Source organism: Nansenia antarctica (assembly GCF_963989245.1).
Source record: "Nansenia antarctica genome assembly, chromosome: 6".
In the NCBI taxonomy this organism is placed as follows: domain Eukaryota; kingdom Metazoa; phylum Chordata; class Actinopteri; order Argentiniformes; family Microstomatidae; genus Nansenia; species Nansenia antarctica.
The window spans coordinates 72,083,558-72,108,557 of record NC_137676.1 but is presented as its reverse complement, the minus strand read 5'-3'; the positions used below and the strand labels follow the sequence as shown (position 1 = coordinate 72,108,557).

General features: G+C 50.0%; 1 protein-coding gene and 1 pseudogene across 2 annotated transcripts in view; one reads left to right on the top strand and one right to left on the bottom strand.

Moving 5' to 3' along the window:
- LOC308160931 (condensin complex subunit 3-like) overlaps window positions 1–13,341 on the bottom strand; it is a 24,696-nt pseudogene extending 11,355 nt beyond the window's left edge. The window contains exons 1-12 of the transcript in view: window positions 13,234–13,341; window positions 11,537–11,764; window positions 9,936–10,164; window positions 8,089–8,234; window positions 7,932–8,016; window positions 7,073–7,265; window positions 6,476–6,625; window positions 5,402–5,542; window positions 4,997–5,120; window positions 4,737–4,826; window positions 581–757; window positions 1–12 (exon numbers count right to left, since the gene is read on the bottom strand). The exon at window positions 1–12 is cut by the window's left edge and continues 91 nt beyond it. The product of the transcript in view is annotated as a condensin complex subunit 3-like (transcript). The remainder of the gene's footprint in view (window positions 13–580; window positions 758–4,736; window positions 4,827–4,996; window positions 5,121–5,401; window positions 5,543–6,475; window positions 6,626–7,072; window positions 7,266–7,931; window positions 8,017–8,088; window positions 8,235–9,935; window positions 10,165–11,536; window positions 11,765–13,233) is intronic.
- A 2,190-nt stretch (window positions 13,342–15,531) lies between these two features.
- mnd1 (meiotic nuclear divisions 1 homolog) overlaps window positions 15,532–25,000 on the top strand; it is a gene marked incomplete at both ends in the record, with an annotated part of 42,038 nt that continues 32,569 nt past the window's right edge. Inside the window, 2 exons of the mRNA XM_080534854.1 lie at window positions 15,532–15,549; window positions 24,373–24,438. Of these exons, the coding sequence (XP_080390980.1) occupies window positions 15,532–15,549; window positions 24,373–24,438 (84 nt within the window). The remainder of the gene's footprint in view (window positions 15,550–24,372; window positions 24,439–25,000) is intronic.

The following is a 25,000-nucleotide window of genomic DNA, read 5'->3' as shown; positions in this document are numbered from 1 at the left end:
GTCTGGGTCTGTCTACACACACACACACACACACACACACACACACACACACACACACACACACAGTTCATCCTAATTCCATAGATTACAGTTGTATTTAGACAAACATTCATTTAGACATTACTTTACTTTGAGTAACGTCTGCAGGGTGTGTGTGTGTGTGTGTGTGTGTGTGTGTGTGTGTTGGCGGGCGGTCGATCATGTGCAATCTTAAGGCGACATATCTGACGGGGAGCAATGACATGATGAATGTAACTGCCGCAGTCGCTGCATTTCTCCCTCTCTCTGTCTGTCTCTCCCTCCCTCCCTCCCTCCCTCCCTCTCTCTCTCTTCCTCTCTCTCTCTCCCTCCCTCTCTATCTCTCCCTCTCTGTCTGTCTCTCTCTCTCTCTCTGTCTGTCTGTCTGTCCCTCTCTCTATCTCCCCCCCCTCCCTCTCTCTCTGTCCCTCTCTCTCTCTGTCTGTCTGTCCCTCTCTCTCTCTCTCCCTCCCTCCCTCTCTCTGTCTCTCCCTTTCTCCCCCCTGTCTCTCTCTCTCTCCCTCTCTGCGGGGTGTGTGTCCATGCGTCCCTGCGTGCGTACCTTCTCCACGCGCGTGTCCTTGTCCGTCTGGCAGCTCTCCTGGGCCTCCAGCAGCAGGGCGGCCCAGTGCTCCTCCAGGCCCCGGACGGTCTCCTCCAGCTGGGCCGCGGTGCTGAAGTCCTGGGCCGCCACGAGGCCCTGCTTGGCCTCCAGGATACGCACCTTCACCTCCGCCATCTGGACCACGCAGGGGGGGGGGGGGGGGAAGAGAGGAGGAGAGAGGGGGAGTGAGATCATGAAACTTGCTGCTGCCCCACTCTCGTCAGGATCTGCTTAGATTCACCAAGGACACGTACCTTCACTTCATTTACTCTCTAGAGAGAGAGAGATAGAAGGAGAGAGAGAGAGAGAGAGAGAGGGAAGGGTTCAAAAAAAGAGGGAGCAAGAGGAAGAAGGAGGGGGGGGGGTAGAGAGTTGGGGCAGCAAAGCGCGCGGAGGGAGGGAGGGAGGGATGGATGGAGGGAGGGATGGATGGATGGAGGGAGGGATGGATGGAGGGATGGATGGATGGAGGGAAGGAGGGAGCATCAGCCTCTGTGTTTGTCTTGAACCTGGGTTCCGTTTAAACTCCTGCGTCTGTTCCAGGTTCATATCATATTTAACGCGGTGCTAATTACATGTGTGTATATAGCGCCTAGCTCAGACAGCAAAGTAGCATTGGCGCGACTATACGACGTCATTAGTAGCCAACAAAGTACTGATCCACAGGCTATTCACATCATAGCGGGGGACTTTAATCATGTCGACCTGAAGGCAGTACTACCCAAGTTCTACCAACATGTAAAATGTGCAACGAGAGGAGAAAAAACACTGGATAAGGTATACACCAACATCAAACGTGCTTACAAGGCTAGTCCGCTAGCTCATCTAGGCATGTCTGACCATGTGTCAATCCTCCTGATTCCTGCATACACCACAATGGGGAAAAGTGCTCCCACCACCACTAAGACTGTCAGAACCTGGCCAGAAGGGTCCGCTCCACTGCAGATCTGCCTAAATGACACCCTATGGCAGGAATATGAGCATGAGGACCTGGAACAGTACACGTCGTCGGTTCTGAACCACATAGTGAACTGCACCAACTCAGTCACCGTGGACAAACGGGTCCGGGTCTACCCCAACACGAAGCCATGGATGACTGGGAAGGTCCAAAAACTGTTAAATGAGAGGGACAACGCCTTCTTCGCAGGGAAGCGCACACCGCTGTACAGCTCCACCAGGGCCAACCTAAAGCGCGGCATCAAAGCGGCCAAGGCAGAGCACAGAGAGAAGATTGAGGAATGCCTCCTGAGCAACGACTCCAGGCGGATGTGGCAGGGGGTTCAGCAGATGACAAACTTCAGAGCCAACAGGCTCACAGCCGCAGAGGACGACCCCCTGCTGGCGGGAAAGCTGAACACCTTCTACGCCCGGTTCGACGAGGGGCGAACGGAGGTAACCACAACACAGACACCACTCTCTCCAGCTCTCAGCAGCCTCACCCTCACAGAGCACGAGGTGAGACGCGTACTGAAGGCGGTGGACCCCAGGAAAGCCTCGGGGCCGGATGGCGTCCTGGGACGGGTGCTGAGAGACTGCGCCGACCAGCTGGCCGGGGTTTTCACCAACATCTTTAACCAGTCCCTGTCCCAGGCCACCGTCCCACCCTGCCTGAAAACCTCAACTATCATCCCAGTCCCGAAGAAAAGCACGGTGAGCTGCCTAAACGACTACCGCCCGGTGGCACTCACTCCAATCATCATGAAGTGCTTCGAGAAACTAGTCCGGGCCCACATACTCACACGCCTCCCGCCCAACCTGGATCCATACCAGTTCGCCTACAGAGCCCACAGGTCCACAGAGGACGCCATAGCGACGACTCTCCACGCCACTCTATCCCACCTGGAGAGGGGAAACAGCTACGCGAGACTGCTCTTCGTGGACTTCAGCTCCGCCTTTAACACCATCCTTCCAGACAGGCTAGTGACCAAACTACTAGACCTGGGTCTATCACACTCTATATGTGCGTGGATCAAGGACTTCCTGACCGACCGCCCCCAGAGGGTGCGGGTGGGCCCCCACACCTCCACAGCCCTCAGCCTCAGCACTGGGTCACCCCAGGGCTGCGTGCTAAGCCCCATCCTCTACAACCTCTACACCCACGACTTCACCCCCATCCACCCCAGCAACTACATCGTAAAGTTTGCAGACGACACCACCGTGGTGGGATGTATCTCGGGGGGGGACGAGGCGGCGTACAGGGATGAGGTAGAGCAATTGAGCAAGCTGTGCAAGGTAAACAACCTGCTGCTAAACAAGTCAAAGACCCAGGAATTCATCGTAGACTACAGGAGGAAAAAGTCCGAGATCCTGCCCCTGCTCATCGACGGAGAGAGCGTGGAGATGGTCTCAAACCTCCGTTTCCTGGGACACATCATGCGGGATGACCTGGCCTGGAAGGACAACACTAAAGGCACCATCAAGAGGGCACAACAGCGGCTATACACCCTGAGATGCCTCAAGAAACAACACAGCAAGCAGGAGATGCTGGTGGCCTTCTACCACGGCGCAGTGGAGAGCATCCTCACCTTCGGCATCTCCAACTGGTACCACAGCTGCACGGCAGCGGAGAGAAGCGATCTACAGAGAGTCGTGAGAACAGCACAGGGGATCACCGGCGCCACCCTTCCCTCTCTGGAGGAGCTGTACAAAACACGCTGTCTCAGGAGGGCCTCCAAGATCTCCAAGGACCCGACCCACCCTGGGCACGAACACTTTGTCAAGCTGCCCTCGAACAGGAGGTACAGGACCCCGGCCGCTAGGACAAACAGACTGAAGGACAGCTTCTACCACAGGGCCGTCAAGGCCCTGAACACAGAAAAGGCCTAAGTTCTGGGCCCAGGACAAGTCCGGACGGATTGTATGGCAGCTAGTGCTGAGGCACAAACATGTAAATTTTCAAGCCTGCAAACTGTGACACTTTAAAAAAATGTGAAAAAAATACTCAAGCCTGCAAACTGTGACACTTTAAAAAAAATGTGAAAAAAATACTTTCTTGTGAAATATGACAACCCTATTTGACTATCTGTGCAGTATAGTACAGTGGATTGTGTACATAGCCTCTATTGATGTAAACCAGCTCCTTACCTTCTTGTGATTTTATGCATCTATGCCTTTTCCAAAATGTGTTTCTTTTTCCTTTCTTAAACACCAGGGGAGCCTCCCCTCCTAAATTTCGTTGTTTGGTACCTGTACTGTAACAATGACAAATAAAGTCTATCTATCTATCAGCAACCAGGTGAAATAGGCCTTGGTATCTGTTTATTTATAAGGCCTTGGTATCTGTTTATTTACAAGGCCTTGGTATCTGTTTATTTATAATAGGCCTTGGTATCTGTTTATTTATAATAGGCCTTGGTATCTGTTTATTTATAAGGCCTTGGTATCTGTTTATTTATAAGGCCTTGGTATCTGTTTATTTATAATAGGCCTTGGTATCTGTTTATTTATAATAGGCCTTGGTATCTGTTTATTTATAAGGCCTTGGTATCTGTTTATTTACAAGGCCTTGGTATCTGTTTATTTACAAGGCCTTGGTATCTGTTTATTTACAAGGCCTTGGTATCTGTTTATTTATAAGGCCTTGGTATCTGTTTATTTATAAGGCCTTGGTATCTGTTTATTTATAAGGCGCTGCTTGGGAATTTGCCAATATTTGAAGTCAGAATATTGGCCCTTAACTCACCCGATCAAATAACTGGCTTACTCTAAAGGTCCCCAGTATGCGTACAGAGCATGGAAAGACTGCCTTCTTATTGGCTGCTCCACACTCCTGACTAGGGACCACTGCATATCTATCTGCACCTGCCTTGACTGGTCCATTGTGTTATGTATTGTTGCACTGTGCATGTGTGTGTTGCAGTGATCATCCTGGACACTCTGCCCACCCAACACGAGGGTCTCCCTCAGGTCCCAGAGATGAAATAAAGGCTTGAAATGAAATGAAATAAGCAACCACTTCCTTCACTAAAACCATCCGGTTTTTGAGCCACAAATCTTTCTTTGGTTCTAGGTTCCTGGTTCTAGGTTCCCCTGGTTCTAGGTTGCTGGTTCTAGGTTCCTGATTCTAGGTTCCCCTGGTTCTAGGTTGCTGGTTCTAGGTTCCTGGTTCTCTCACCTTGACTTGTCTCCTGCGGTGCTCGTTCTCGTCCACAGGCTGGCTGACGGCCACGATGGGCTCCCTCACTTCAGAAATGATCTCAGCCACCTGGCGACCACACACACACACATTGTACCCTATGTCTGTGTGTGCGTGTGCGTGTGTGTGTGCGTGTGTGTGTGTGAGTGCGTGTGAGTGCGTGTGTGTGTGTGAGTGCGTGTGTGTGTAAGTGCGTGTGTGTGTGTGTGTGTGAGTGTGTGTGAGTGTGTGTGACTCACGGCCTGCGTGCGTCTCGTGTCGTCAGGGAACAGGCTGAGCAGCTTCTGGGTGAGGAGGGACACCAGGGAGGGGGGCGTCTCTGGGAGCCTCAACATCTCCTGCAGCACCGCCAGGACACACCTCCTGCAGCACAGCATCATGGGAACAGTAGTCAGAGTAGTGACGCAAAACAGGGCCAACTGCTAACTTCGTCAGTTCGTTCGCTAACGTTCGTTGTCACATTGTCCAGCAGTGTGGTGGACGCAGACCAGACCTACACAGTGACATACAGATCAGCTCTGACCCATCCCTCCCTCCTCCTCCTCTCTCACCTCTCTCCCTCCTCCTCCTCCCCTCTCACCTCCTCCTCCTCCCACCTCCCTCCCTCCCTCTCTCCCTTCTCCTCCTCCTCCCCCCCCTCTCACCTCCCTCCCTCCTCGTTGGTGTCCAGACAGCCAGTCAGGTGGATGAGCTGTTGGGAGATGAACTCCTTTTTCATCACCATCTCCAGCTGGGTGAAGTCCGCTCGCTGCTCCTCCGACATCACTGGAACACCCTTCAGGTACCTGCATGGTTATAACATGGTTATAACACCTCCCTTCAGGTACCTGCATGGTTATAACATCTCCCTTCAGGTACCTGCATGGTTATAACATGGTTATAACACCACCCTTCAGGTACCTGCATGGTTATAACATGGTTATAACACCACCATAGGCAGTTTTAGCCAGAGGACAGAGAGGTGACGGTGTGTTACCCAGACAGGTAGTCAGCGTAGGTGGCAGGGTGTGTTAGGGTGTGTTAAGGTGTATTAAGGTGTGTATTAAGGTGTGTTACCCAGACAGGTAGTCAGCGTAGATGGCAGGGTGTGTTAGGAGGTGTGTTAGGGTGTGTTAGGTGTGTATTAAGGTGTGTTACCCAGACAGGTAGTCAGCGTAGGTGTTAGGGTGTGTTAAGGTGTATATTAAGGTGTGTATTAAGGTGTGTTACCCAGACAGGTAGTCAGCGTAGGTGTTAGGGTGTGTTAGGAGGTGTGTTAGGGTGTGTTAGGTGAGTGTTAGGGTGTGTATTAAGGTGTGTTACGGTGTGTTACCCAGACAGGTAGTCAGCGTAGGTGTTAGGGTGTGTATTAAGGTGTATTAAGGTGTATTAAGGTGTATTAAGGTGTGTTACCCAGACAGGTAGTCAGCGTAGGTGTTAGGGTGTGTTAGGAGGTGTGTTAGGGTGTGTATTAAGGTGTGTATAGGTGTGTTACCCAGACAGGTAGTCAGCGTAGGTGTTAGGGTGTGTTAGGGTGTGTATTAAGGTGTGTTACGGTGTGTTACCCAGACAGGTAGTCAGCGTAGGTGTTAGGGTGTGTTAGGAGGTGTGTTAGGGTGTGTATTAAGGTGTGTATTAAGGTGTATTAAGGTGTATATAGGTGTGTTACCCAGACAGGTAGTCAGCGTAGGTGTTAGGGTGTGTTAGGGTGTGTATTAAGGTGTGTATAGGTGTGTTACCCAGACAGGTAGTCAGCGTAGGTGGCAGCGTCAGGCAGCAGGCGCTCCAGCAGCTCCTCCCCCTGGTCTCCCTGGGCCTTCACATGCTCACACAGAGCCCTCCAGCACAGCACCCGCTCACAGCTCAGAGACTCCACCGGGATCAGCCTCCTACACACAGGGACAGGGACAGAGACACACACACACACACACACACACACACAGGGACACACACACAGGCACACACACACACAGACACAGACACACACAAACGGACACACACACACACACACACACAGACACACACACAGACACACACACACACACACACAGGGGGACATATACACACACACACACACACAGGGACATAATACACACACAGACACACACACGGAGAGGGACACACAGACAGGGACACACACACACACACAGGGAGACACACACAGAAAAAACACAATCACATCAGTAACTTTTAGTGTCATTCAATATGTGTCTACAAGTGTATGTCTGTGTGTGTGTGTGTGTGTCCTCCAGTGTGTGTGTGTGTGTGTACCTGTCCCCCAGCCCTATGGCGTCCTCCAGCAGGCCCTGGGGGTGTGTGTGTGTGTGTGTGTGTACCTGTCCCCCAGCCCTATGGCGTCCTGCAGCGCCCCCTGGGGGGGGGAGGAGGACAGCAGGGCGCTCAGCGTGTCCAGGGCCGTCTGGCTGCAGCTCTCCACGTCCAGCTTGTAAAGCAGGTCCAACACGTCTCCCTGCAGCAGCCGCAGCCAGGCGGGCAGCAGGCAGGAGCGCACCACCTCCCTGACCGGCTCTGCACACACACACACGTTAGACAACATACAGCACCCTAAAGAGACGGTTAGAGCGTGGTTACTCTGGGGAGAACTATACTACACACAGAGACACACAGAGACACACAGAGACACACAGAGACATCCAGAGACACACAGATACACACAGAGAGACATACAGACACACAGAGACACACAGAGAGACATACAGACACACAGAGACACACAGAGAGACATACAGACACACAGAGACATACAGACACACAGAGACATCCAGAGACACACAGAGACACACAGACACACAGAGAGACATACAGACACACAGAGACACACAGAGAGACATACAGACACACAGAGACACACAGGCATCCAGAGAGACACAGAGAGACCCAGAGACACACAGGCATCCAGAGACACACAGGCATCCAGAGACACCCAGAGACACACAGAGAGACCCAGAGACACACAGAGACACACAGACACACACAGAGACACACACAGACACACACAGAGAGACACACAGACACCCAGAGACATCCAGAGGGACACAGAGGGACACACAGAGACACATACAGTCACATACACACAGAGACACTCAGACACACACAGATACACCCAGACACACACAGGTACACACAGAGACCCAGATACACACAGAGACACACACACACACACACACACAGTACCTGAGGAGTCGTGCAGGCCCTCTTGCAGCAGACTGACCCTCTGGGCGATGTGCAGAACTTTGACGTGAACCTTCTCAGACAGAACCTGAAACACACACACACACAACCTCACTCTCCCTGACCCAGACTACCAACGCGCGTGCGTGTGTGTGTGTACCTCGTAGGCCAGCTTGCGGACGTTCTCATTGACGTCCCTGGTGCGTGGGAGTATCTTGGGGAGGGTGAGGGGGGTGGGGGCGATGCAGGACAGCACCGCACAACGCACCTCCGCGTTGGAGTCATTCTCCAGGATCAACATGTAGGCTGGAGGGAGGGAGGGAGGGTCAGTGTGTTTATAGTGTGTGTGTGTGTGTGAGTCATTCTCCAGGATCAACAGGTAGGCTAGGCAGGGAGAGAGGGAGGGACCTCCTCTCTCACCTCCTCCTCCTCTCTCAACTCCCTCCCTCCCTCCTCCTCTCTCTCCTCCCTCCCTCCTCCTCCTCCAGTACCTTTAATGGTGGGACAGTCGGTCAGTACCTTTAATGGTGGGACAGACAGTCAGTACCTTTAATGGTGGGACAGACAGACAGTACATTTAATGGTGGGACAGACAGTCAGTACCTTTAATGGTGGGACAGACAGACAGTACCTTTAATGGTGGGACAGACAGACAGTACCTTTAATGGTGGGACAGACAGTCAGTACCTTTAATGGTGGGACAGTCAGTCAGTACCTTTAATGGTGGGACAGACAGTCAGTACCTTTAATGGTGGGACAGACAGACAGTACCTTTAATGGTGGGACAGACAGTCAGTACCTTTAATGGTGGGACAGACAGACAGTACCTTTAATGGTGGGACAGACAGTCAGTACCTTTAATGGTGGGACAGACAGACAGTACCTTTAATGGTGGGACAGACAGTCAGTACCTTTAATGGTGGGACAGACAGTCAGTACCTTTAATGGTGGGACAGACAGTCAGTACCTTTAATGGTGGGACAGACAGACAGTACCTTTAATGGTGGGACAGTCAGTCAGTACCTTTAATGGTGAGAGAGTCGGTCAGTACCTTTAATGGTGGGACAGACAGACAGTACCTTTAATGGTGGGACAGACAGTCAGTACCTTTAATGGTGGGACAGACAGTCAGTACCTTTAATGGTGGGACAGACAGACATTACCTTTAATGGTGGGACAGACAGTCAGTACCTTTAATGGTTGGACAGACAGTCAGTACCTTTAATGGTGGGACAGACAGACAGTACCTTTAATGGTGGGACAGACAGACAGTACCTTTAATGGTGGGACAGACAGACAGTACCTTTAATGGTGGGACAGACAGTCAGTACCTTTAATGGTGAGACAGTCAGTCAGTACCTTTAATGGTGAGACAGTCAGTCAGTACCTTTAATGGTGGGACAGACAGTCAGTACCTTTAATGGTGGGACAGACAGACAGTACCTTTAATGGTGAGACAGTCAGTCAGTACCTTTAATAGTGAGACAGTCAGTCAGTACCTTTAATGGTTGGACAGACAGTCAGTACCTTTAATGGTGGGACAGACAGACAGTACCTTTAATGGTGGGACAGTCAGTCAGTACCTTTAATGGTGGGACAGACAGACAGTACCTTTAATGGTGGGACAGACAGACAGTACCTTTAATGGTGGGACAGACAGACAGTCAGTACCTTTAATGGTGGGACAGACAGTCAGTACCTTTAATGGTGGGACAGACAGTCAGTACCTTTAATGGTGGGACAGACAGACATTACCTTTAATGGTGGGACAGACAGTCAGTACCTTTAATGGTGGGACAGACAGACAGTACCTTTAATGGTGGGACAGACAGACAGTACCTTTAATGGTGGGACAGACAGACAGTACCTTTAATGGTGGGACAGACAGACAGTACCTTTAATGGTGGGACAGACAGTCAGTACCTTTAATGGTGGGACAGACAGACAGTACCTTTAATGGTGGGACAGACAGACAGTACCTTTAATGGTGGGACAGACAGACAGTACCTTTAATGGTGGGACAGTCTGGGTCCTGGGCCTCCTGCAGGCGGGTCATGGCGAGCGCGGCCTGGATGCGGATGTTGGGGAACTTGTCGGTGACGCGGACCAGCATGGCCTGGTGGATGCTGTCGAACAGGTCGTCATCGATCAGGGCGTTCGCGGCCATGCTGCCCAGCAGCTTTTTGATCAGCTGACACACGCGGAAACGCACCGCGTGGCTGTTGGCCTTGTGGGACTAAGGGGGCGGCCGGAGGGAGGGAGAGAGGGATGGAGGGGATGAGGGTGGGATGAGGGTGGAGAGTGAGAGGGAGGGAGGGGGGAGGGAGGGTGAGGGTGGAGAGTGAGAGGGAGGGAGGGGGGAGGGAGGGAGAGAGGGATGGAGGGGATGAGGGTGGGATGAGGGTGGAGGGAGAGAGGGATGGAGGGGATGAGGGTGGGATGAGGGTGGAGAGTGAGAGGGAGGGGGGAGGGAGGGTGAGGGTGGGGGAGAGATGGAGTGAGGGAGGGATGAGGGTGGAGGGAGAGAGGGATGGAGGGGAGGGAGGGAGGGTGAGGGTGGAGAGTGAGAGGGATGGAGGGGAGGGAGGGTGGGATGAGGGTGGAGAGTGAGAGGGAGGGAGGGGAGAGGGAGGGATGAGGGTGGAGAGTGAGAGGGAGGGAGGGGGGAGGGTGGAGAGAGGGAGGGAGGGGGGAGGGTGGAGAGTGAGAGGGAGGGAGGGGGGAGGGTGGGATGAGGGTGGAGTGAGGGTGGGATGAGGGTGGAGAGTGAGAGGGAGGGAGGGGGGAGGGAGGGTGAGGGTGGGGGAGAGATGGAGTGAGGGTGGGATGAGGGTGGAGAGTGAGAGGGAGGGAGGGGGGAGGGAGGGTGAGGGTGGGGGAGAGATGGAGTGAGGGAGGGATGAGGGTGGAGGGAGGGAGGGATGAGGGTGGAGAGTGAGAGGGAGGGAGGGATGAGGGTGGGGGAGAGATGGAGTGAGGGAGGGATGAGGGTGGGGGGGAGAGAGAGAACAGGGATGGAGAGAATGTTAAGAGAGAGAAGAAAAAAAAACAGGAAATCCTGAAACATCGCTGAGATATGTTCACCATGTAGTTCATAGTATTCTTGTTCAATATAGACCGCTGTGTGTGTGCGTGCGTTAGGGCTGTATGTGTGTGTGTGTTTGTGTGCGTGCGTTAGGGCTGTGTTTGTGTGTGTGCGTGCGTTAGGGCTGTGTTTGTGTGTGTGTGTGTGTGTGTGTGTGCGTTAGGGCTGTGTGTGTGTGTGTGTGTGTGTGTGTGTGTGTTTGTTAGGGCTGTGTGTGTGTGTGTGTGTGTGTGTGTGTGCATTAGGGCTGTGTGTGTGTGTGTGTGTGTGTGTGTGTGGGGGTTAGGGCTGTGTGTGTGTGTTTGTGTGCGTGCGTTAGGGCTGTGTTTGTGTGTGTGCGTGCGTTAGGGCTGTGTGTGTGTACGTGTGTGTGTGTGCGCGTGCGTGCGTGCGTGCGTTAGGGCTGTGTTTGTGTGTGTGTGTGTGTTAGGGCTGTGTGTGTGTGTGTGTGTGTTTGTTAGGGCTGTGTGTGTGTGTGTGTGTGTGTGTGTGCGTTAGGGCTGTGTGTGTTGTGTTAAAATACCTCCAGCAGGAAGGTGAACATGTAGCTCAGGAAAAGGTGCTCCTCCTCCTCCTCATCGTCATCTCCCTCCTCCTCCTCCCCCCCCTCCTTCGGGGGAGACTCGAAGCTCGTGGCGAACATGGACACAAACCCGATGACGTGCTCCACCGCGGGCTCGCGCTTGTACACGTTCATGGCATCCTTCAGGTAGTGGATGAACTCCTGGTGGAACACCGTCTTGTCCTCCAGCTAGACAGCGTCAGGATGGTGAAAACAAAAACACATTATTTTAATTGGTTTTGTCAAGTGCAAAATAACAGCCTCCGCACACACTCCAAACTCAAAAAATTTAGTTTAGTTTCTGAAGAATGGAAGTGAAGAGTATCAATAGAGTGTTTTAATAGATATGCCTGAAGAAGGTCTATGACCGAAAGCTTGCCCAATAAACTACGTTTTTTTTGCACAGATTTGAGTGTTTGATGTAGGGATGCTCCGATTTATCGGCCACCGATTTAAATCGGCCGATTTCACTCCAAATGACTCGATCGGTGATCGGCAAAAATGGCCGATCGCAAAAGATCAGCCTTAAAACATGTAACGTTAGATATATAACGGAGCGATGTATTTCTACGGAAAGGCTGACTGACGCGGGGCTCATTCAATCTCCGCGTTCTTTATAGATACGCTTGCAGCAGCGGGTGGACTCCCGGTTCATTGAGTTTACGGTTAAAAGCATAACTTCTCGGGGTGTCAGCGCGGTGGTTCAGGGCTCAAAATGACCGTATACCGATGGTGAAGTTAGCAAAGGAGTATTGTGATTGTACCACCTCCATAGCCGGTGTTATTCACGGGCAAAGACGGTGCCCTTTGCGGGTTAATAACTGTGAGTTACCGTGGGTTAGGATAACAATTCAAACGTGTCCGGATAGGGGAGAGGACAGGGAATCCAAAACCATTTGAATGGTGTCGATACGACACTGCTATCACGGTCGACACAGCGCGGAGCGAATTCCCTGTTAAAACGATTCTCTCGCCCCGCTGTCAACGGGAGTTTCAACCAGCAGGCGCGGTGCTGCGAGCAGCAGCGTGTGAACTCCCGGTTCATTGAGTTTACGGTTAAAAGCATAACTTCTCGGGGTGTCAGTGCGGTGGTTCGGCTAAATGGCTCAAAATGACCGTATACCGATGGTGAAGTTAGCAAAGGAGTATTGTGTTTGTACCACCTTCACAGCCGGTGTTATTCACGGGCAAAGACGGTGCATAATAGCGATTTTTGTGTTATGCTTGTTGTAAATAAAAGTTCTATGATGCATTGAAATGACATTAAACTAAGATAATACGATGGTCAGCATAATTTTTCGAATCTTTATTAATAAGCTATTACAGAAACTGTAGTGACATTTTCCAAGAGCGAATGTGGTATTTAAAGATGGCGGTTAGCGAAGAAATCTATGAACATGGGATGACGATTTCCATTGACCAATCAACGGTGTGCAGCGTCACACGTCACACGCAGCCTGGCAAAAAGGTACCCTTCGGCCCTATGGTTCCTGCTCACGATGGGTAGCTAAAGAAGCGACCCGACCCGACCCGACCCAGGCCGACAAATGGAAAAGCGCCAAAGAAGCAGGCCAGCCCGGGTTGACCCGGGTCAGCCCTCTAGTGGAAAAGCCCCATAACTTTCAAGGATTTCAAGGACCCGTGGGAACCCTGCCTACCTTGCTGTAGCGGGCCTTGAGGCTGGCCACCAGCTTGGCTCTGTTGGTGTGGCCCTTCTGGGCCTGCTGGAACGCCTCCTTGATCTCCAGGTCTCCGTCTGTGGTCATCTTTAACTCTCCTGGACGAACACGTTACTTTTAAAAGCGTTGTCAGCCGTACAATGGTTTTCTCTGTGTACCACATGCACAAAAGAAGAGATTTGGTGAGGCTGCATTCTCATTTTATGCAGCCAGATTGTGGAATGCACTGCCAGTTTGCATTAGGGATGCAACCTCAGCACATGTTCAAGTCAAGACTAAAAACCCATCTTTTTAATATTGCCTTAAAATGACTTTAAATGACATTAATGTTAGTTGATGAATCTATATATTTGTATGTAATGTACTGACTTGATTAAATCTTATAGTCATTCTTATATTATTTTGTTATTTTGTTAAAGCACTTTGAGCTGCAACGTTTGCAGGAAAAGTGCTATACAAATAAAGGTTATTATTATTATTATTATAGTGAGATTATATCCAAAGTACAAAGCTGTTTTCTTACCGGCTAGATCGTCTCAACAACACAGTGGTTCCGGTACTACTGTTGGCTACTGTTCGCTAACGTGTTCACACGGTCAGTTTAACGTGAAACTAAAGCAGTAACACGACATGTATGACTAACGTAACATAACTTAATAGGTTACATACAGTGTAGGACACACATTAAGACACATTAAGACACATTAAGACATCGTTCAGGATAATTAATTCTTACTTTTGTTGACGACAAAAGCCGCTGTGCTGTTTCTCCGACCGGCCGCCTCTTTTTCAAATCTCAACTGTCTCTCAGCTCAGCTCTCGCGAGAGGTCGGAATCTCGCTGAGGGGCGTGTGCGCGCGCTGCCTCCTCCTCCTCCTCGCGGCAGGCTCACAGCGCGGCAGGGTCACAACGCGGCAGGGGCACAGATTCATTTCAGATTCATTTATTTATTCAAGGGACAGTTACGGTGCATATTAATGAAGTATAAACCACACTCGTGACAGGAGCAATCAGACTCTATCCAGAGTTCAAGAGAACAGAGAATACTGGATACTTTCATCCACGAAACTTAAACTTATTCTGAAAGTTGTGTGTTTAAATCAATTCAAGAGAGAGAGAGAGAGAGAGAGAGAGAGAGAGAGAGAGAGAGAGAGAGAGAGAGAGAGAGAGAGTTTCCAAATGTGTGGTCGTTTTATTGTTTTACTCATAACCATGACCCTTTTTGGGGCTGAAACTGTCTGTTTTCGTCTAACATTTATAACATTTATATAGTCTTACAGTTACAACCGGCCCTTTGAGGGGAACCGTAATGCTGATGTGGCCTGGATAGAAGTTGAGTTTGACACCCCTGATTTAAGTACCGTCGGCCCGGCCCTCTTACATATCTTAAGGTCTTTGCACACCAATGCGTGCGTTTTCGCATGCATATTTTTTAACCCGTCATCCGAAAAAAACGTTACGCACCGAGACCTTGCACACCGGTCCGTTGCGGAGTCCGTTGCGTTTTTTTACGTTGCGAACTTTTCGCAATATGCACTCTACATTCTAAATGCTTGATCATAATAGGCCAGGGTTTGTCAAATGATGTACCTGTATGATGCACTGACAGTCTGTGACAGTGTGTGCACCTGCCCGGACCCTGCCCTTCTGCCTGAGTTTGAGTAGGATGCTGCCCAAATGAATGTTATTGTTTAGTGATGCTGCCCAACCATGGGCGTCAGCAGCTTTTTGAATGTGGGGGGGACACTTATTTTTCGGGGGGTCTGGGGGTCCTCCCCCCGAATTTTTTTAAATAGTAGATTCAATTTCCTGCATTCTGGTGCGTTTTACACCCAAAATAATCTCCCTCTTTCTTTGTTTTTCCTTGGAGCATGGCATGGTCTGCAATTACTGACTACTATTATGTTTTGGTTTAACTCACAGAGGCCTGACGCTGACACTTGGCACTTTTTAGGTACTTTATTAAATATGAAGATTCAAAAAGAATCAAAGAGTGAATTAGAAAAGAATGAGGTAACTCAATACAACCTGTTAAAGACTTGCTTTTACTCCATTCTTTCCCCAAAATTTCAAAGATTCCCCTTTTTTGTCCTTTCATTAAATGTTCCATATCTCCTCCTATAATCATATTTCTCCTCTATTATCTGTACTATGCATACAGCAGGATTTCTACAATTAGAACATAAGACATCATACAAAGGCACCAAAAGTGTGACCTCTTTTGTCATTTGCAGACACAAATGACTGGCAAATCTCCTTTAAGTCAAGTTTGTCAAGATGCTCTTGGTGGATGTGGCAAACAGCCACATGTTCAAGCGCCTTTGAGCATTGAGCACTTGTTCATATTGTTTTTCTCTAATAGAACATTTGACATAGAAATACAATCATCAATACAAAAAATACAATCACAAGCATTTTAGAAATAGAAAAATAAATGGAACAGGTGTTTTCTTCTTCTTTTTTAACCCTAGCTCAAGCAATCAGATGCAAAATTGATTCTTTGGGTGGGTGCAATGGCCAAATTAAATAGTGCAAATGCTCAGGGCAATGAACACGGGCAGGAGATGCAATAATGACAGGACAGGTAAGCACTGTGAGGTGTTTGTCGCCATTCTGTGCTTTTGATGACATTTCGCCTGTGTCTGTTCTGCATTTAAACATGTCTAACCGCACTAGTAATGCCTAACAAAACTGCTAGTGCCATATAGCTGATCTAGCTCGTATTTGGTTGCTAGTAGGCTATGCTAATTCTATTGCTAATACAGAGAATGTCTCATAAGGTGCTAACATTCTTATCAGAAAAGCTGGCTGTGTTTGACCTTGGGAGAACGCAATGTTGCTGTTTGGCCACTCACGGGAAAACTTGGATGACTTTGACTTACTTTTCTCTTCTTAGAAAAAAAAAATCCTTATATCCATCTTGGTGGATGATCTAAATATCGCCTCAGTCTGAATGTTTTGAATCTGCGTGCGTGTCCGATGCTGCTGCTGCTGCCGTGTTAAAAACAGAAGTAAAACGCGGAGTGGATTTCTGGATATGGGCAATCCCCTACTCATAAAGTGGAACGGATTTGATTGTGAAGCAATGAAAATAACGCTGACCAGTCATGCAACATATTTTTGATGGCAAATGTGGGGGGGTCCAAACGACCTTGTTTCAAAGGTGGGGGGGACACGTCCCCCCCCAAATATATGGTGGTGACGCCCATGTGCCCAACTGAATGTTATTGTTTAGTGATGCTGCCCAACTGAATGTTATTGTTTAGTGCTGTACGCGTTCGTGGTATTATATTGTGTGAATTATCATCTGGATGTTGTTTTTCTTTCACTCGACCGCCGAGATAATACTTGAGACATGAACTTCTGTAAACATTCATCCAAATGTCCTGCAGTTATAATTTGACGATGTGTCCCAGTCTATACCATGGCGGAGTGGTCAATAACAACTCTCAAAAGGCTTTTGACGTCGCGAAAAACGCAGAAAATCGAACCTGTTGCGTTTTTTTTTTTGACGGACGAATTATTACGGATTGGTGTGCAAGCGTGGTTGACACAGCATGAGTTCGAATTAATTTTTTTAACGGACGTAAAAAACGCGTTGGTGTGCAAGGGCCTTTAGTCCAAACTATTCCTCAAAACACAGTTCCTTAATCCAAACCAGTGGTGGACTCAGGCTGTTTGAAGGGCAGGGGGTGCGAAAAGAAAAAAAGGGCACCTAGTGCACAACATGCATGGGACCCCATCAGTGCACATGGTCAAGTTTAGACCATTGGAGGGGCACCAATAGGGCACGTCCTCTCATTTTCGCCACTCAAAAGGGCATTTTTTACACTCAAAAGGGCACTTAAGACAGACGTTTTTTCAACTGCGGGGGCACCACCAGGAGGGGCGGTCGCCCCCCCTGCCCCCCCCCTTTGAGTCCGCCAGTGCTCCTTAATCCAAACCATCCTTGCTTGGGTGTCTGTGGCCTTTTCTCCTGTGTCATATCAAAATAGTAAATGGACTGACTTATAGAGCCTTATTCCAAAGCGCTTTACAACGGCCTCTCATTCACCCCATTCACACACACATTCACACACCAATGGCAACAAGCTACCATGCAAGGCACCGGACAGCTCATTGGGAGCAATTTGGGGTTCAGTGTCTTGCCCAGGGATACACCTCGACATGTGGCCACCCGGGGTTCGAACCGCCGATCTGCCAACCTTGTGATCATTAGACGCTCTACCTCCTGCGCCACAGCCGCCCCTAACATGTTTTTTTAATGTGTCTCCTCCAGCCTCCTCTGCTCTGAATACAGTGTTTTAACTTAAACTCTTTGGGGAAAAAACGTGTCATTCATCCATCTTAGTAGTAAAGAACAGTATTAAATTATATAGTGTATGTTGTCACGTGTAGTTCTCCTAAATGGACAGCAGAGGGCGACCGACACAGGCAGAAAGTGAGTGGCCCTCGTCACGTGTTTCCTCTCCAGCGCGGGAAATTCATAGTTTACGGAAGTCGGTGTTTGTTGTCATCATATTTTGACGTTCCACGTGAATTGACTTTGCAAAAATGGTAAGTGACATTACAGGCTTAACTTAACACAACACAACACAACATACTTACAGCCAACACACACTATACTACATATATACATACACATACATACTCGTTGAGTTTGCAAGCCTGTCAACTGTTTATTATAGCCAGGCTAGCCAGAGAGCTAACGCCAGTACAGGCTTCTGTCTATGGGTGAACCGGCGTCATGCTACTATGCTAACGTTCACTAGCTGCCTAACTAACCGCCTTGGTTTAGGTCATGTAGCAGAAAAGGTGCCTTTCAAACACTTGAGAGTCGAGACAGTTCTGGGCTTACCTAACTAACCCCTCTGCACCACCTAACTAACCCCTCTGCACCACCTAACTAACCCCTCTGCACCACCTAACTAACCCCTCTGCACCACCTAACTAACCTCTCTGCACCACCTAACTAACCTCTCTGCACCACCTAACTAACCTCTCTGCACCACCTAACTAACCTCTCTGCACCACCTAACTAACCCCTCTGCACCACCTAACTAACCTCTCTGCACCACCTAACTAACCCCTCTGCACCACCTAACTAACCCCTCTGCACCACCTAACTAACCCCTCTGCACCACCTAACTAACCCCTCTGCACCACCTAACTAACCCCTCTGCACCACCTAACTAACCCTAACCTCTCTGCACCACCTAACTAACGCTAACCCCTCTGCACCACCTAACTAACCCCTCTGCACCACCTAACTAACCCCTCTGCACCACCTAACTAACCTCTCTGCACCACCTAACTAACCCTAACCTCTCTGCACCACCTAACTAACCCCTCTGCACCACCTAACTAACCTCTCTGCACCACCTAACTAACCTCTCTGCACCACCTAACTAACCCTAACCTCTCTGCACCACCTAACTAACCCCTCTGCACCACCTAACTAACCTCTCTGCACCACCTAACTAACCCCTCTGCACCACCTAACTAACCCTAACCCCTCTGCACCACCTAACTAACCCTAACCCCTCTGCACCACCAAACTAACCTCTCTGCACCACCTAACTAACCCCTCTGCACCACCTAACTAACCTCTCTGCACCACCTAACTAACCTCTCTGCACCACCTAACTAACCCCTCTGCACCACCTAACTAACCTCTCTGCACCACCTAACTAACCCCTCTGCACCACCTAACTAACCCCTCTGCACCACCTAACTAACCTCTCTGCACCACCTAACTAACCCTAACCTCTCTGCACCACCTAACTAACCCCTCTGCACCACCTAACTAACCCCTCTGCACCACCTAACTAACCTCTCTGCACCACCTAACTAACCCTAACCTCTCTGCACCACCTAACTAACCTCTCTGCACCACCTAACTAACCTCTCTGCACCACCTAACTAACCCCTCTGCACCACCTAACTAACCCCTCTGCACCACCTAACTAACCCTAACCCCTCTGCACCACCTAACTAACCCTAACCTCTCTGCACCACCTAACATGGACAGGGCTGTACATGCTATGAGCGTTTGTGCTATTAATTTATTTGCCCTGTGGCACGCGTGTGACAGACAGAGGCGCTTGTATGTAACGTTACGTAGCAGGGGTTTTCCATGTTGAAGCCAGGAGAACGCGAGATGAAATGAAGTGAGGGGTGGTCGCTATTAAAATACCAGGTAGTCATGGTGGATGATCATGAATGATGCTTGATAAGTGAATGCTATTTCAATTATGTTGAGTCCACCAGCAGAGCTGTCTGTAAGATAAACAGCGCCAAGCGTAGCCTACTAACGTGAGCTGTCTGTAGTCTAGCCAGCAATGCTAGCTAGCCAATCAACTAGCTCTGTGAGCAGCTGTAGCTTGGCGTAACGTTAGGTTAGATAGCTAGTTAAGCCGGATTTATGCTTCTGCGTCGCCATTTACGCGCAGCGAAAAGCCACACGACTAACCGAAAAAATAATCGACAGATTAGTCGACTACCAAAATAATCGTTAGTTGCAGCCCTAAACTAACCCTAACCCCTCTGCACCACCTAACTAACCCTAACCTCTCTGCACCACCTAACTAACCCCTCTGCACCACCTAACTAACCTCTCTGCACCACCTAACTAACCCCTCTGCACCACCTAACTAACCTCTCTGCACCACCTAACTAACCCCTCTGCACCACCTAACTAACCTCTCTGCACCACCTAACTAACCCCTCTGCACCACCTAACTAACCCCTCTGCACCACCTAACTAACCCCTCTGCACCACCTAACTAACCCCTCTGCACCACCTAACTAACCCTAACCTCTCTGCACCACCTAACTAACCCCTCTGCACCACCTAACTAACCCTAACCTCTCTGCACCACCTAACTAACCTCTCTGCACCACCTAACTAACCCTAACCTCTCTGCACCACCTAACTAACCTCTCTGCACCACCTAACTAACCCTAACCCCTCTGCACCACCTAACTAACCTCTCTGCACCACCTAACTAACCCCTCTGCACCACCTAACTAACCCCTCTGCACCACCTAACTAACCCTAACCTCTCTGCACCACCTAACTAACCTCTCTGCACCACCTAACTAACCCCTCTGCACCACCTAACTAACCCTAACCCCTCTGCTCCACCTAACTAACCTCTCTGCACCACCTAACTAACCTCTCTGCACCACCTAACTAACCCTAACCCCTCTGCTCCACCTAACTAACCCCTCTGCACCACCTAACTAACCTCTCTGCACCACCTAACTAACCTCTCTGCACCACCTAACTAACCCTAACCCCTCTGCACCACCTAACTAACCCCTCTGCACCACCTAACTAACCCTAACCCCTCTGCACCACCTAACTAACCCTAACCCCTCTGCACCACCTAACTAACCCCTCTGCACCACCTAACTAACCCCTCTGCACCACCTAACTAACCTCTCTGCACCACCTAACTAACCCCTCTGCACCACCTAACTAACCCCTCTGCACCACCTAACTAACCCCTCTGCACCACCTAACTAACCCTAACCCCTCTGCACCACCTAACTAACCCTAACCTCTCTGCACCACCTAACTAACCCCTCTGCACCACCTAACTAACCTCTCTGCACCACCTAACTAACCCTAACCCCTCTGCACCACCTAACTAACCTCTCTGCACCACCTAACTAACCCCTCTGCACCACCTAACTAACCCTAACCCCTCTGCACCACCTAACTAACCCCTCTGCACCACCTAACTAACCTCTCTGCACCACCTAACTAACCCCTCTGCACCACCTAACTAACCTCTGCACCACCTAACTAACCCCTCTGCACCACCTAACTAACCCCTCTGCACCACCTAACTAACCCTAACCCCTCTGCACCACCTAACTAACCCCTCTGCACCACCTAACTAACCCCTCTGCACCACCTAACTAACCCCTCTGCACCACCTAACTAACCCTAACCTCTCTGCACCACCTAACTAACCCCTCTGCACCACCTAACTAACCCCTCTGCACCACCTAACTAACCCTAACCTCTCTGCACCACCTAACTAACCCTAACCTCTCTGCACCACCTAACTAACCTCTCTGCACCACCTAACTAACCTCTCTGCACCACCTAACTAACCCCTCTGCACCACCTAACTAACCTCTCTGCACCACCTAACTAACCCCTCTGCACCACCTAACTAACCCCTCTGCACCACCTAACTAACCCTAACCCCTCTGCACCACCTAACTAACCCTAACCCCTCTGCACCACCTAACTAACCTCTCTGCACCACCTAACTAACCCCTCTGCACCACCTAACTAACCCTAACCCCTCAGCACCACCTAACTAACCCTAACCCCTCTGCACCACCTAACTAACCTCTCTGCACCACCTAACTAACCCTAACCTCTCTGCACCACCTGACTAACCCCTCTGCACCACCTAACTAACCCCTCTGCACCACCTAACTAACCTCTCTGCACCACCTAACTAACCCCTCTGCACCACCTAACTAACCTCTCTGCACCACCTAACTAACCCCTCTGCACCACCTAACTAACCTCTCTGCACCACCTAACTAACCTCTCTGCACCACCTAACTAACCTCTCTGCACCACCTAACTAACCCCTCTGCACCACCTAACTAACCCTAACCTCTCTGCACCACCTAACTAACCCCTCTGCACCACCTAACTAACCCCTCAGCACCACCTAACTAACCCCTCTGCACCACCTAACTAACCCTAACCCCTCTGCACCACCTAACTAACCCTAACCCCTCTGCACCACCTAACTAACCCTAACCTCTCTGCACCACCTAACTAACCCCTCTGCACCACCTAACTAACCCCTCTGCACCACCTAACTAACCTCTCTGCACCACCTAACTAACCCTAACCTCTCTGCACCACCTAACTAACCCCTCTGCACCACCTAACTAACCCTAACCTCTCTGCACCACCTAACTAACCCTAACCCCTCTGCACCACCTAACTAACCCTAACCCCTCTGCACCACCTAACTAACCTCTCTGCACCACCTAACTAACCCCTCTGCACCACCTAACTAACCCTAACCCCTCTGCACCACCTAACTAACCTCTCTGCACCACCTAACTAACCCCTCTGCACCACCTAACTAACCCCTCTGCACCACCTAACTAACCCTAACCTCTTTGCACCACCTAACTAACCCCTCTGCACCACCTAACTAACCCTAACCCCTCTGCACCACCTAACTAACCCCTCTGCACCACCTAACTAACCTCTCTGCACCACCTAACTAACCCTAACCTCTTTGCACCACCTAACTAACCTCTCTGCACCATCTAACTAACCCCTCTGCACCACCTAACTAACCTCTCTGCACCACCTAACTAACCCTAACCTCTCTGCACCACCTAACTAACCTCTCTGCACCACCTAACTAACCTCTCTGCACCACCTAACTAATCCCTCTGCACCACCTAACTAACCCCTCTGCACCACCTAACTAACCCTAACCTCTCTGCACCACCTAACTAACCCCTCTGCACCACCTAACTAACCTCTCTGCACCACCTAACTAACCTCTCTGCACCACCTAACTAACCTCTCTGCACCACCTAACTAACCTCTCTGCACCACCTAACTAACCCCTCTGCACCACCTAACTAACCTCTCTGCACCACCTAACTAACCTCTCTGCACCACCTAACTAACCCCTCTGCACCACCTAACTAACCCTAACCCCTCTGCACCACCTAACTAACCCCTCTGCACCACCTAACTAACCCTAACCTCTCTGCACCACCTAACTAACCTCTCTGCACCACCTAACTAACCTCTCTGCACCACCTAACTAACCCCCCTGCACCACCTAACTAACCTCTCTGCACCACCTAACTAACCTCTCTGCACCACCTAACTAACCCCTCTGCACCACCTAACTAACCCCTCTGCACCACCTAACTAACCCCTCTGCACCACCTAACTAACCTCTCTGCACCACCTAACTAACCTCTCTGCACCACCTAACTAACCTCTCTGCACCACCTAACTAACCCCTCTGCACCACCTAACTAACCCCTCTGCACCACCTAACTAACCTCTCTGCACCACCTAACTAACCTCTCTGCACCACCTAACTAACCCTAACCCCTCTGCACCACCTAACTAACCCTAACCCCTCTGCACCACCTAACTAACCTCTCTGCACCACCTAACTAACCTCTCTGCACCACCTAACTAACCTCTCTGCACCACCTAACTAACCCCTCTGCACCACCTAACTAACCCCTCTGCACCACCTAACTAACCTCTCTGCACCACCTAACTAACCCCTCTGCACCACCTAACTAACCTCTCTGCACCACCTAACTAACCCTAACCTCTCTGCACCACCTAACTAACCCCTCTGCACCACCTAACTAACCTCTCTGCACCACCTAACTAACCCTAACCCCTCTGCACCACCTAACTAACCCCTCTGCACCACCTAACTAACCCTAACCCCTCTGCACCACCTAACTAACCCCTCTGCACCACCTAACTAACCCCTCTGCACCACCTAACTAACCCTAACCCCTCTGCACCACCTAACTAACCCTAACCCCTCTGCTCCACCTAACTAACCCCTCTGCACCACCTAACTAACCCCTCTGCACCACCTAACTAACCCTAACCCCTCTGCACCACCTAACTAACCCTAACCCCTCTGCAGAAGAAACACTATAAAAACAAAGATATTAATTCTGAAATCACATGAATTATTATCCCTGGACACAGATGGACTGAGTTCAGCTTATTGAGTGACTTGTTCAAGCCATTTTTGCATTTGAGCTAATTTTAGGAGTGTCATAGCAAATGGGGTGAATAGTTATTGACTCAAGACATTTCAGATTATTAATGAATTAGTAAAAAACTAAAACAAAAAAACAGCCCTTTGGCATTATGGGGTATTTTGTGTAGGCCAGTGACACAATAAATATATTAAAGTCTATTTTAAAGTCAGGTTATAAGACAACAGAAAGTCAAGGGGGTGAATACTTACTGAAGGTACTGTATGTAAGCTCACCCCCAATTCATGTTTTGAAACAGTGGTAGTTTCAAATCAAGTTAATCAGAATATTCTGTCTGTTTCCCAGGGACCTAAGAAAGGGTTGAGTCTGGAGGAGAAGAGGACACGCATGATGGAGATCTTCTTTGAGACGGTGAGAACAACCCCAACTCTACTCTACTGTACTGGGCTATATGTTCCTCTCACACTGGCCTTTACAGCACTGTTTCACTAACGACAGCCCAGTCCAGCCCAGTCCAGACCAGTACAGCCCAGTACATCATAGTACAGCCCAGTACAGCCCAGTACAGCCCAGTACAGCCCAGTACAGCCCAGTACATCATAGTACAGCTCAGTACAGCCCAGTATAGCCCAGTACAGCCCAGTACAGCTCAGTACAGCCCAGTACATCTCAGTACAGCCCAGTACAGCCCAGTACAGCCCAGTACATCATAGTACAGCTCAGTACAGCCCAGTATAGCCCAGTACAGCCCAGTACAGCCCAGTACAGCCCAGTACAGCCCAGTACAGCCCAGTACATCTCAGTACAGCCCAGTACAGCTCAGTACAGCCCAGTACATCATAGTACAGCCCAGTACAGCCCAGTACAGCTCAGTACATCTCAGTACAGCCCAGTACAGCCCAGTACAGCTCAGTACAGCTCAGTACAGCCCAGTACAGCCCAGAACATCTCAGTACAGCTCAGTACAGCCCAG